Below are 14,062 nucleotides of genomic sequence, written 5' to 3'. Positions count from 1 at the left end.
AGCGCCATCCGTTCTACTTCCCCAACTAGGGCACTGTGGGTCCTTTCCTTAGTACTGTTTGGATAGGCCTCTCACAGTTACTATTGTTATAGCAGGTGCTACTGCTTATAGTTAGAACCCGTCCATTCTTCTTTCACTTCTCTTTCCTTTTATCTTTCCTTCCCTAGTCCCTTTTCCCTCCCTTTCCCTTGACAGCTCACTTCTCTCTCACGAAGGTATTGTGTTCATTGTGCTCTGTAGGACTTGTTATTCATTATGTCTGATATTCTATTAGTCTCCCTTAATGTACAGGGTTTGAACCTGCCAGAAAAGAGATCTTCTCTCCTGCGTCTCCTTTGGAGAAAAAGAGCTCACGTGGCGTTTATCCAGGAAACTCATTTCCGCTCCTCTTCTACTCCAAGACTCTTCGATAGACGCTTCCCTCATGTTTACCACAGTTCGGACCCTGACTCTAAGACGAAAGGAGTCTCAATCCTTGTCTCCAACGCAATCTCCTGGGACCTGATTGATTCTCGCACTGATGGAGCTGGTAGGTACCTGTTTGTAAAGGGAAGGTTGGCTGGGACTTTAGTTACATTGGCGTCCGTTTATGCCCCTAACACAGGCCAGGTTAGTTTCCTGACCAAGACCTTTAGAGCCTTGGAGGATTTCACTGAGGGCCTCTTGATTCTCGGAGGTGACCTTAACATCGTATTGGATCCTCGCCTGGACTCCTCCAAGGGTCAAGTTTCTTATCCCCACTCCACCACTTCCAAGCTTAAAGAGCTCCTTTTCTCACAGCAACTTACAGACCCATGGCGCACTTTTGTACCCGACATCTCGAGACTATACCTTTTTTTCTCACCCTCACAATTCCTACTCCAGGTTGGATTATTTCCTTCTGAACCACGCTAGGCTGGACCTCCTCACTAGGGCGGAGATCGACCCAATAACCTTTTCGGATCACGCCCTGATCTCCATATCGCTCACTTTTTCATCCCACCAAGCCAGAGCCTGGCATTGGCAATTAAATGACTCGCTTCTACAAGACTTACAGGTCTCTTCTGAAATAAGGAAGGACCTGGCTGAGTATTTCGAGACTAACGTGGTTCCAGAGAGTGATCCCCTTACTATTTGGGAGGCCCACAAATGCTTTATTCGAGGCTCCTTTATAAAACTAGGTTCCCAGTTAAAAAAGGAAAGAGCAGCAAAAATAACTTCCCTCCTTTCACGCATCCACGTATTAGAGCAGCGGCACAAGCAGACCCTGGACTTGCAGTTGGGTGCCGAGCTCACACAACTCCGAGACCAGGTTCGTTCTCTTTGCCTCACAAGAGCAAAAGCGACCTTGGTCAAATGCCGTAGACACTATTACGAACATGGGAATAAACCGGGTAGAACCCTGGCCCGGGCTCTGCGGAAAACAAGGCTTTGCTCTTACGTTCCACATGTGTCTACTTCATCTGGCTCTAAGGTCTCCCTTCCGAGGGAAATAACTGAAGCTTTTAGATCTTACTATCACACATTGTATAACTTGGAGGACTCTCATCAGTCTACCGTCCATGAATCAATGCCCTCGTTGAGGACTTACCTAGAGTCCGCGGGCCTTGCTTCTCTCCCCCCGGAGGCCATTTCGACACTAGAGTCCCCCATATCATTGACTGAGTTACAGGCTGCTATTAAAGATTCCCAAGCGGGGAAGGCTCCTGGTCCAGATGGACTCACGCTACCCTACTATAAACAATTTGGGGACGTTTTATCCACTCATTTTTTAGCTGCCTTTAACTCATTTGATGCGACCCGTTCTCTCCCTAATGATACCCTTAGAGCACACATTACAGTCGTCCCCAAGGAAGGGAAGGATCCGACACAATGCCACAGCTACCGTCCCATCTCTCTCATTAATGTGGACCTCAAACTGTTCTCGAAAATTCTTGCTTCACGCCTCCTGCCTCATCTCCAAAAATTAATCCATCTAGACCAAACTGGGTTTTTACCCTTGAGGGAGGCCCGGGACAATACGACGAGAGCTATAAACATGATTTACCAGGCTGTTACTTCTAAGACCCCGTCATTACTCCTGTCAACTGATGCCGAAAAGGCTTTTGACAGGGTTAATTGGAAATTCATGTTTGCAACCCTTCGTCATATTGGACTAGGTGAGAAGATGATGTCCAGAATTATTAATCTTTACTCCAACCCCACGGCAGTTGTCAAAGTGAATGGCCAATTTTCCTCGCCCCTATCCATCCACAATGGAACGAGACAGGGTTGCCCCCTCTCCCCTCTAATATTTGTTCTATGCCTAGAACCGCTTCTATGTCACATTAGGGGGAACCCCGATATTGCTGGTTTACAGATACTTGGGACCTCACATAAAGTCGCAGCCTACGCTGATGATCTTCTATTTTTCCTATCCAAACCGAGGGTAACCATCCCAAACCTGATGAGGGAGCTCAAAATATACGCCCACCTTTCGAACTTTAAGATTAATTATCAGAAATCTGAAGCCTTAAACACTTAATCTCCCGTCTGCCACGGTCATGTCGATTGCCGAGAGCTTCCCCTTTAGATGGGCTCGCTCGTCTCTAAAGTACCTTGGAATATTCTTGACCCCCACACTCTCTGACCTTTACCAGGTTAACTACCCGCCTCTTCTCCAGGCCATAAAGTCTGACCTAGATAGGTGGCATAAAGGCACGTTTTCATGGTTTGGTAGGATTTCTATCTTTAAAATGAACATATTACCAAAAATCCTCTACTTCTTTCAAGCCCTCCCGGTCCATATTCCTAGACTCTTTTTTCACAATCTCTTGAAGATATTGTCTCAATTTATCTGGGCTGGCAAGCCGTCCAGGATTGCTAGGTCGATACTTTTTCGGCCTAAACTGGAAGGTGGACTAGGGCTCCCTGACTTTATCTCATACCACAGAGCATCTCACCTCCTCAGAATTGTAGACTGGTGTAGACACAAAGCCTATAAACAATGGATCTCGGTCGAACAATCTTTTCTGTCCACTCCTTTGCCTGCTACCCCATGGTTAGGCACCTACGTTCCGCTTGATGCTCGTTTACACCCAACCATAGGTCCCTCACTGAAGGTCTTCTCCTCCATTCAGAATCACCCCAATATCTCTCCTTCCCCCTCTCCTATGTTCCCTCTTTTGGGTAATCCACAATTCCCCCCGGGGTTGGAACAAGGTCCCTTTCGAACTTTGGTAAACTGCAACAAATTTAGGGCCCATCATTTGATCGCCTTGAATTCGTGGCTTTCCCCCCAACAAGTCTCGGAGATGTCGGGTATCCCTGCCATTAACCCCTGGCAGTCTCGTCAACTTAAACACTTCATGGCTACCCTCCTTCCGGCAGAGTCCTATGTCCGTGAAAAAACTGACTTTGAGTTTCTGTGTGACCAATCAGGTGTGTCGCGCCGCACCCTCTCTCGAATGTACTACCTACTACTCAATCCGGCCAATCAACCCCCTCCTAACTTTGTCTCCCAATGGGAAGCGGATATAGATTCCACACTTTCATCGGAACAGAGACTCAGGCTGTACACATGCGTTCATAAAACTTCTATTGCCAGCAATGTTCAGGAGGCTGGTTTCAAACTGATGTCCCGTTGGTATAGGGTCCCTACTAGAATCCACTCCATTTTCCCGCATACCTCGCCTTTATGCTGGCGTTGTGGCTCGGAGAGAGGCACTATCCTACACACATTCTGGAGCTGTCCTTGTCTCTCCGGTTTTTGGGACTCGGTCTGGTCGATTACATCTAAATTCACCACATATACCCTCCCTAAAACACCGGGGTTCTTCCTGCTCCATCAGTGCGAGATTCCTCTCTCCTCCTACAAAAGGTCTGTGGTTAGACATCTGGTGAACGCTGCAAGAGCTTGTATTCCGTCTCTCTGGAGGCAACCAACTGTTCCCTCTGTGTCCATGTGGATCAACAAAATCCAGGAGACCATGAGAATGGAAGATCTCACCTCTACATTAAGGCGTACTGAGAAGAGGTTTACTAAAACTTGGAGCCATTGGATGGAGTTCTATGATTCAGCGGAATGCAGGTCGCTTCTAGCACAGCCGTGAGAGTGAGGTCTGTTGTTGCCTTTCCGCTCCTTCTTCCCCTCCCCCCCCCCCTCCCTTTTTTCTTTTTTCCCCTTTCTTTGATTACTTCATCTTTTTCCCCCCCTTTGTTCTTTTTCTTTTCTTTTTTCTCATTTGCATCATTTGTCTGTCTGTGACCTAGATTGCTCATATTGTTCCACATATGATGGTGTAGTATCCCATTGGGTACTTGGCCTCTTCGCTTAACAGTTGTCATTTGTTACAATTTCATTTTATTCTGTGATATCGGTCATTCTCTGTTGTATGACTGCACTGATCCTTGGTACTTGGAAATGAAAATGAAAATGAAAATGAAAACTTAAATAAAGAATTTACAAAAAAAAAAAAAATGTCTGCCTTTTCCACGGCCCACCGAGAGGAACTGAATTCTTGAACAGATAGGTTTATTACTCCACCTCTGATTAAATGTTTTCTATATCCAGAAAATGTAAAATATAGCGTAGTATATCATTATTTTTGCTGTTTTCACTTTTCCTTGTCATTTTATTGTGCAACATAAAATAAAAATGTGTTGCTACCTGTATACTGTCCTAAACAGGCTAGAGACTGCTGAAACCTATTATTACAGCATTGTTTTTATTCTTATTATAGCTTCTATGAGTTCTCATGGAAGAAATCCTGTACCAGATACTCACTATAAAAATTGTTAAAGGGGTTTTCCACCCCTTCAAAAGTGATAGCCTACCCTCAAGATAGACCATTACTATCTGATTGGTAGTGGTCCGACACAATGGGCCTCTGCATTAGTCCCCATGCCTAGGTTGGTACCTTAATTACACAGCTCAGTCTATTGTACAGTGGATGGAGCTTGTAATTGCAGTACTGTTCCTATTCACTTCAATGAGAAGAAACAACATGGCATTGTTATTTAGACAACTGTATAAAATCATTTATTGGCGTTGTTTAGGCCTATGTTATATGACGCTGAAAATTTTGCACTGTATGGTAATTTGTACACTTTATCACAGTACTCCATATTGGAGAGAGTAATAACTGAGCTTAGCACATTAAGCACCATCCAATGTAGAGCTGGCCCTAAACATCTCAGTGTGTTTTTGGAGTTTGGGAGGAAAGTGTAGTAACAAACTATACAAACATGCAGATTGATCAAAACTGTTGTAAAAGAAAGCTGAATTAGTCGCCCATTGTAACAATCAGATTCCACCTTCCTTTTTCAGAGCCTCTTTGGAAAATGAAAGGTGGAATTTGATTGGTTGTGCAAGAGTAGCCGACTCCATCTTGTCTTTAAACAAACTTTTCCAAACTTCTTAAGGGGCTTGTCACTTCACTTCAGCAGGTGGCATTTATCATATAGAAAAGATGAATAAAGCCACTTACTAATGTATTGTGATTGTCCATATTGCTTCCTTTGCTGGCTGGATCCTTTGTATTAACTTCCTCTACATAATAAATGCTATTTGCTGAAGTGAGACAACCCCTTTAAGGACTTTCCAATACAGGGGTAGGGGTGGTGGGCAGGGCCGATTCTAGGTGAAATGGGGCCCTGGGACAAAAAACAATAAGCCCCCCCCCCTTCCTCCCACATGACACTTGCTGACTTTAACGTCCCTTATTGAAAACAAATGCAAGTGGCAAGCAACATGTACAAGTAAAAATTTCTTATATATAGTGCCACCTAATAATGTGCCAGTAAAAAGTGCCCCCAATAATGTGCCAGTAAGAAGTGCCCTCATAGTGCAACCTAATAATGTGCCAGTAAAAAGTGCCCCCCAATGATGCCCCCCGGCCTCAATGTCACATTTCTCCATGTCACGTCAACACCCCCTTCACGTCACATTATCCCCCCCCCTCCATCATGACAACACACTTCCCACCCTCCATCCCCCCCCCCCCCCCGAATGGCACATTTCTCCTCCTCCATGGGCCAGTGGCAGCAGCACATCTCTCCTCCTCCCCCCATTGCACATTTCTCCCCCACCATGGGCCAGTGGCAGCAGCACATCTCTCCTTCCCCCCCCCCAGCCCACCATGGCACATTTCTCCCCCTCCATGGGCCAGTGGCAGCAGCACATCTCTCCTCCCCCCCCCATGACACATTTCTCCCAGTCCCACTCCATGGGCAAGTGGCACTTGGCAGCAGCACATCTCTCCTTCCCCCGCCCCCCCAACCCATACATGGCAAATTTCTCCAGCACATGCACATCTCTCATGAGTCATTCTAAGCACCCACCCCCCCCCCCCCACCCCCGCCAATAGCACATTTCTCCAGCAGTGCACATGCATTCTAACCCCTAATCCACCCCCCCCCCCCAATGCACATTTCTCCAGACCAGAGACCAGGGCTACTACATCTCTGCTCCCACTGCCACTGGCACTGGCGAGATCCAACTTATTTGTACCTGTTCTGTTGCTGTTGGAACTTGGCTGTGTGTGGGCCTTCCCTTTCCCTGGCAGAGTCTGTGGCTGGCTGGCGCTCGCTCCTTCTCCTCTTGGGGGAGGAGCTGGCAGTGCCAACGTCAGACGCGAAGACTTCCCGTGCGGCAGCGGCTGCACGCTCCAGCAGTCACTGCTCTCTTAAAGAGGCAGGCAGCAGAGCGGGGCTCAGAGCGGCCGTGGGCCCCGCCTCAGTCTTTCCATTATTCCGGACCAGGACTTCATGCGCTTAGCGCTGTTAGCCCGCCGCAGAATTATAGACTAGTTAGTTGCTGGCCGGCGCAATTGCCCCCCTTGCCTCTATGGAAGCGCCGGCCCTGGTGGTGGGCTACAAGACTTGTTTAGGTTGTCAGGGGCTAAGGCCAGACAGATCCCGTCTACACATTTCACCATAGCCTGCTCTGTCCTGACATGAGCCTATCATGCCCAGTTTCTTCTAATCTGATTTGGATCAGTGTACTACACCATAAACATCTGATTGAAAGATGAAAACATTGCTACCCTCAGAGTCACCACACCGCTATAGGAAAAGCACCAGCCCATAAACAAACTTAGGTCTCTTTCACACGAGCTAGTTTTCCGCGCGGGTGCAATGCGTGATGTGAGCGCATAGCACCCGCACTGAATCCGGACCCATTCATTTCAGTGGGTCTGTGTACATGAGCCGTGATTTTCACGCATCAGTTCTGCGTTGCGTGAAAATCACAGCATGTTCTATATTCTGCGTTTTTCACGCAGCCCTGGCCCCATAGAAGTGGATGGGGCTGCGTGAAAAAAGCATTGCATCCGCAAGCAAGTGTGGGTGCGATGCGTTTTTCACTGATGGTTGCTAAGAGATGTTGTTTGTAAACATTTAGTTTTTTTATCACGCGCGTGAAAAACGCATCAAAATGCATTGCACCCGTGCAGAAAAAACTGAACAACTAAACGCAATCGCAGACAAAACTGACTGAACTTGCTTGCAAAATAGTGTGAGTTTCACTAAACGCACTCTGAACGCATCCGGCCCCATTCCGCAACACCCGTGTGAAACCAGCCTTAAAGGGGTTTTCCAGGATTTTAATACTGATGACCTATCCTCTGGATAGGTCATCAGTATCTGATTGGTGGGGGTCCGACACCGCTGGGACCCCCGCCGATCAGCGGTTATAGAAGGCACCAATGCTCCTGTGAGATCTGTGGATTTCTTGCAGCTTATCAAGCACACCATTGTACATTGTATATCGGCTGTGCTTGCTATTGTGTTCAGACCCATTCACTTCTATGGGGCAGAGCTGTTCCTAGGTCACGTGACCGTCTAATCAAAAGGTAAATACGGATGAGGAAGTTCAGCTTCAGGAAAACAGGCTAATGAATACCGTAATCCTACTGCTCGTATACAGGTATTCAGTCTGGTGCATTTAACATGCTTGTATACTTTAGACTGCTTATATATACCCAGAAATAAAAATGGCAAGGCAAATGAAAAAGAAAATACTTAGAGATCAGTTCAATTCTGGACTATCCCACCTCTTCAGTCCTGGATTCAACATAAGTTTACTGGTTTATATAAATAGGCTTGTAAGGGTTGATAATATAACATGACATCACTATGGATAAACTATCACCCCATGCACACTGGAGCAGCGCTGCTGTAACCAGGTATATCTATTAAAGATCCTTCATTTTTTTGACATAGTGGAGTGCTGCTACAAGGAACGTCTCTCGGACCTGTCCAGCACTGTACAGAAAACACACTAATTTGAATAAGCACCATGTAATACATCATTTCTCCTGTGGTGGCGCTGCAGGGAAACTTACTGGCAGGTTTCTCCATAGATTACAGCTGATTGCTGAGGATCTCAGCAGGGAGAGACTTTATGATCTGCTTATTAGGGCGATCCTCTGTTCTGGACACTGCTGTCTTGCAGGACCACACAGCATCAAGCCTCATTCTCACGTCCTTGTTCTCTGCGGACAGCACACGTCCCCATTCATTTTAATGTGTGTATTCAGACATCAGTGTTTTAGCAGGGTCCGTGGGTCAATTTTTTTTAGCACGGATGCATGCTCTATTTTGTCCATTTTCACGGATCCATCACGCCCATTATAGTCTATGGGTCCGTGAAAACCACGGATGCAAATAGGATTTATTATGTAGAGGAAGTAAATATAGAGTTGTGGTTTTTAGCGCTATCAGCATGTCATATGATACACAATGTACACATATTTTACATCGCTAAGCACGGGATTCATTATTTTGCATAATTTATTGGACAAACTACTTTAATACTCATCATGAAAAAAAAATAAACATGCAAACACAGATACCAGCTGTGTGCGCCCCGCACTTTCCCATTCTGCATGTCTCAGTCAATTGTAGAAATGCCTATTCTTTTCCACATCTTCTGCAGCCTCGTAGAAATGAAAGGGTCCACATGCAATCCGCAAAAAATGCAGATCAGATGCAAACAAAAAATACTGTTGTGTGTGGTCAGTGATTTCCATCAGTGATCATGAGCCAAAAACCAGAGGGGGATCCTTCACAGAGATAAGGTATATTGAAAAGATCTTCACCTCTTCTGTGGAGACTCCACTCCTAGAGTGGCCAGAGGTCCGGTTTTAGATCGGACAGTCCGGCGTTCAGACCTCCTGTCCTCCTTCCTCTGGCGCAGGACCTGGACGGACACAGGGATGTCCTTTTGAACAGATTGGGCTCACACAGCAGCACTGTGCTGTCTGAACGTGAGCTGCAGGGAGAAAGTCACCCTTCCTCCCAGACCTACAGCTGACCTGCGGTTGACTTTACCTTAATTTTTCGTCGGCTGCGGAATGGAAGGGGGCATGGTGTAACCTGGTTGGGGCGTTGCTTGGCTGAGCTCGGAGAGGGGTTTTACAGTCTGTCTTTTGAGGGTGGCCTGAGTGGCCACCCTCTCCACTCCTGGTCTTGGTTCACAATCACTAACCAAACACTGAGGCTTCATAGATATTTCAGTTTCTCACTGACGTGTGATGTCTGCATTCTCTGTGGACAGCACACGTACCCATTGATTTTAATGTGTCTGTTCACACATCAGAATTTTTTTTCACTGATGTGGGTCAGTGCAAAACTCACGGAGATATGCATTACTTTGGTCCGTGATGCGGACCAAAGACGCCCACTGTAGTCTATAGCTCTGTGAAAAAACACGTACACAACACGGATGGCATCTGTGTTTGGTCCGTGTCTCACTGACCACTGATAGGAGATGCTCTAGAAATGAGTTTTCAGCTGAGCAGCATCTGTGAAATCCTCATCACACACTCAGGGCAAAAAATGGATACACTGACTGATTTTTCCACGGACATGGAAATGTGAACGAGAACTGACTGTGCGAAAGTGGCGTAAATAATTCATTCAATTAGCAATATTGTGACATTACTATGGGGCAAACATATGGCAACATACTGTAGTGTGGCATATGTCTGACAGTAAAGCATATTAAGGCACTGATCCAATGACAGACATATGTAGCTGTATTGACGCACAGTGTGAATAAAGCTGAATATTTCCTAAAAGTTTCAACAAAATGAAAAAAATTAAAGGGTTAACAAAACATATTTCCCAAACGACAGTGTTGGTCTCCTGCAGACCATTGTGACATTTTGCACGTGTTATAAATATGCATTTCATATGCAAAACCGTGTGGCCATTACAAAGTTCTGCAGCAATGCAGGAGTTCCTATAGCCGGGCACAACATCTGACAGGGCCTATTCTTCAAAATGTACTTACCCTCTCCTCCAGGGGATAGATAGGAAGAATGGGCAACAGCTCATTACTCTTACCAGGGAGAGAACTTTCCACTTGCTGGATTTCTTCTTCTTTCTGCTCTGAGCAGCTGCCACTGGTTCCTCTGCCATGTCCAGTGAATCCAGCATGGGCTCAGCCTGCATCTCTCTGCCTGTGCCTCCATTCTTTGCCTCCCTGTCCATGCCTGACTCAGTGATCACAATACTCCTGCAGCCGCAGCTTCACACGCTTTGCCTGCAGCTGAGCCAGTGGAGTGGCGTGCTCCGCCTGCTTCCTGGCTAATGTTATACACATGGAGAGACAGAAAAAAATCCTTCCAACACATACCAGTCATGTTTCCTGCGTGGGCAACCATCATCCTCTGGACATACATACACAACATATTTTCTCTAATATGTATTATTTTGTAATAAATATAAAACATTTCTCTTTAATATATGAATAATATAGTATATTAATAATAAATATATATAATATATCATAGCATCTATGGTACTACATAGTACTGCATGCAATCAGCTGCAAAACTGTTCATATCTCACCTGCCCTCTACTTATTGTCTTCAATAAGACGCACTTGCCTGGAGATTCAAAAGAGGGTCATAAGAAGCAGCTCATTACGTGCGCCACACAATTCATTTAACAGGATTTTCAGCCAAAGCCAGAAGTGGATCCACCAGGAAGGAGAGGTACAAATCCTTCCATTATATTTCGGATTCATTGTGAATCCACTTCTCCCCCAAGAACTTGTCCCAAAAACTCTTGGCGTCATTTATCAAGCTGGTGTAAAGTAGAACTGGCTTAGTTTCTCGTAGCAACCAATCAGATTCCACCTTTCTTTTTGACAGCTCCTTTGGAAAATGAAAGGTGGAATTTGATTGGTTGCTATGGGCGACTAAGCCAGTTCTACTTTACACCACTTTGATAAATGGCCCCATCTGTGTGGGCGTACCCTTATAATCTGCCTGGGTGAAAGGTGCCAGCTGTCACCTGATGAATGAAAAAACGCTCCTTCACTTGGTGATCGTGTCGTTCTGCCAGCACTGTGCAGCAGATCATGGTGTATAGACAGCGATCTGCTGCGCTGGAGCAATGGTTTTCTATGGGGACAAGCGATCACTGAAACATTGGCCTGTCCCCATATTGCTGCATGTAAATGCAACAGTCACCTCTGCAGATGATCGACAGATATTGGGAGCGTCTGCTTCACTCCCGATTATCTGTCAAATCATTGCCCCGGTTGACTCCAAACCAGAGCCCCCATATATTCACACAGACACCGCAACAGAGCCCATATATAGACACCGGTCCAGCACTCCAAACCTCTACTTTCTATGCCCCTCTTCATTCCGGGGCCCTGCTTCAGACAATGTCCCACCCCTGGAACCAGTGTGAGGTTGAGTTCACATTATCATTTAGCTTTTTGTTCTTCTGATCCGTCAGAAACACAGAAGAATAAACAAAAAAACGGATCCTATATTTTAAGCATCCATTATGCTCAGTTCTGCACATTTTGCATCCGTTTGAGCCATTTCCGTCTTATTTTAGATGGAAAAAAAAATTCTGCATCGCTGACGCAGGTGATGCAAAAGTCAGTGATGGGAACTCAGCCTAAGGCCTCATGCACACGACCGCACTGTGTTTTGAGGTCTGCAAAACATGGATGCCAGCCGTGTGAGTTCCACTATTTGCTGACCATAGTAGAAATGCCTATTATTGTCTGAAAAATTGAGAAGAATAGAACATGTTCTTTATTTTTTTTTGCCGGCCACGTAACGAATCACCTGCATATTAGAAAAAAGTATCATAACTCGGGAACGGAGCTTGGTGCAGTGAACCATCACTACCAAAAGGTTAATACCAGGTTGACTGCTAAAGAGACTGAATGTGATCTATGCACTATGTGATCCACTGATCAGCTGCTTGAAGAGGTCACGGCACTCCAGTGAGTGTTCTGACCTCCTCGCATTTTGCCCAAGGCTGGTGGCATCACGTGTATCAGTCACATGGCCTAGACACAGCTCAGTTCTATTCAATTGAATGGAGCTGAGCTGCAATACCAAGCACAGACACTATCCAATGGACAGCGCTGTGCTTGGTAGGCTGAAAGGAGGATGTGGCGCTCACCCCCACCGATCAGATACTGATGACCTATCGTGAGGATAGGTCATCAGTATAAAACACTTGGAAAACCCTTTAAATAATAAATGTGGGTCATAGATTACAGGATTAGAAGGTAATGTGCTGCATCTGAAGGTTTATAGTGTTGAGCATTTCAAGACACTTTTTGATAATTTAGTGTTATTATGTTTTTATGTTTCTGCTGAATTCTATGTGAGCGTCTGACTTTTCATCAGTGCGTGCTGGTTATGTATACTTGCATCAATTACTGTTTGTCATAGCCTAAATCATAAAACAGTAGGTGTCAATATTTAGATCTACTTGGCTTCCCACATACACTTCGTTAAGTGATGCCAACATCCTCCTGATGATCACCCACTGAGACTGAACAATCATCCTTGCTGGTCTACCCAAGTGATTCTCAGGATCTGTCTGCTGGGGAGGGGGGCCAGCTAGAAACTGCCAAAGTTTTTTAAAATAATACCACCTACACACATCTAGCGAGCCCACCTCAGACACATGTATATACAACTAACAGATTAGGCAAATTGGGAAAAGGGATTAAAATATTCTACTCCCAACTATCAGAACTTTACTTAGAATCCCACACCTCACATATAAAAAAGTGGGAGAGAGATTTAAATATTAAAATGTCTCTGTCCCAATGGAAAAAAGCTTTCACGACTTCAATTCACACTCATACTGTACTGAACACCATGAACCCTACTCTAAACTAATATATAGATGGTACGACACACCATTCAGACTATCCAAGATTTATAAGAATACATCCAGTATGTGCTGGAGAGGATGCAACCAGACAGGCACTCTCCCCCACATATTCTGGGAATGCCCACCCATATCTAACTTCTGGCAAGAAATCAACAACCTAATCCTAACTGTCATAGGAGTGAACCTCCCTTTCAGACCTGAAATATTTATTTTGAGATTAAATTTAGACAATCTATCTCCCTCTTAAAAAACTGTACTCTGTCATATACTTACAGCTTCCCTCCAGAGTATCGCACAACACTGGAAATCCATACTCACCCCTCCCATTTCACGGATAATCAGGAAAGTAAATATTAACTGCAGATTTGAAGAAATGATAGCAAACAGTAATAACACATAGGCCAAATACTATAAAACTTGGAGGTCTACAGTCTATGCCACTCTACTAGATCCATAAGATCAACCGAACTAAAACTCCAACTTCTATCGATAAAGGTGGAACTATAATCCTGTTCTTTTCTTTTTTTTAAGCTTTATATATATTTTCTTTATTCGCTGTCATACTGTATTTTCCTCTTTGGGAATTTTATCATCCCTCATTCATAACAAACCATATAGACTAGAATAAGGTATATTTGAGGAAACAGTTAACAATCTTGATATTGCGTCTTTACTATAATAATATTATCCAGTTGGCTGTTTGTCTCATGCTGTAAAGACAAACATATAGTTTCTCCCACCTGCAATGTTTAGCAGGTGGAACTGCATTTTATTGTCCTCTATTATCTTTTATTGATACTAAACCAATAAAAACTATTGAAACAGAAACTGCCAAAGTTCCTCCCCAGTCAGATGTTTAAGGGTCTGAGTAAAAAGCTATGTACACCTTTGGGGGCATTTTTTTTAGTATTGCATTGTACTCATTTTGAGCTAAAAA

The 14,062-nt window shown here is 44.9% G+C and overlaps 1 protein-coding gene across 1 annotated transcript in view; it reads right to left on the bottom strand.

Annotated features, from left to right (window-relative positions):
• Positions 1 to 10,502, bottom strand: part of ENPP1 (ectonucleotide pyrophosphatase/phosphodiesterase 1) — a 179,299-nt gene extending 168,797 nt beyond the window's left edge. The window contains exon 1 of the mRNA XM_044291516.1: positions 10,309 to 10,502. Within this exon, the coding sequence (XP_044147451.1) occupies positions 10,309 to 10,455 (147 nt within the window). The 5' untranslated portion in view covers positions 10,456 to 10,502. The remainder of the gene's footprint in view (positions 1 to 10,308) is intronic.
• Positions 10,503 to 14,062: the final 3,560 nt, after the last annotated feature.

This window comes from Bufo gargarizans, chromosome 4 (genome assembly GCF_014858855.1).
Source record: "Bufo gargarizans isolate SCDJY-AF-19 chromosome 4, ASM1485885v1, whole genome shotgun sequence".
Classification (NCBI taxonomy): Eukaryota; Metazoa; Chordata; class Amphibia; order Anura; family Bufonidae; genus Bufo; species Bufo gargarizans.
This window is presented reverse-complemented; position numbering and strand designations above follow the sequence as displayed.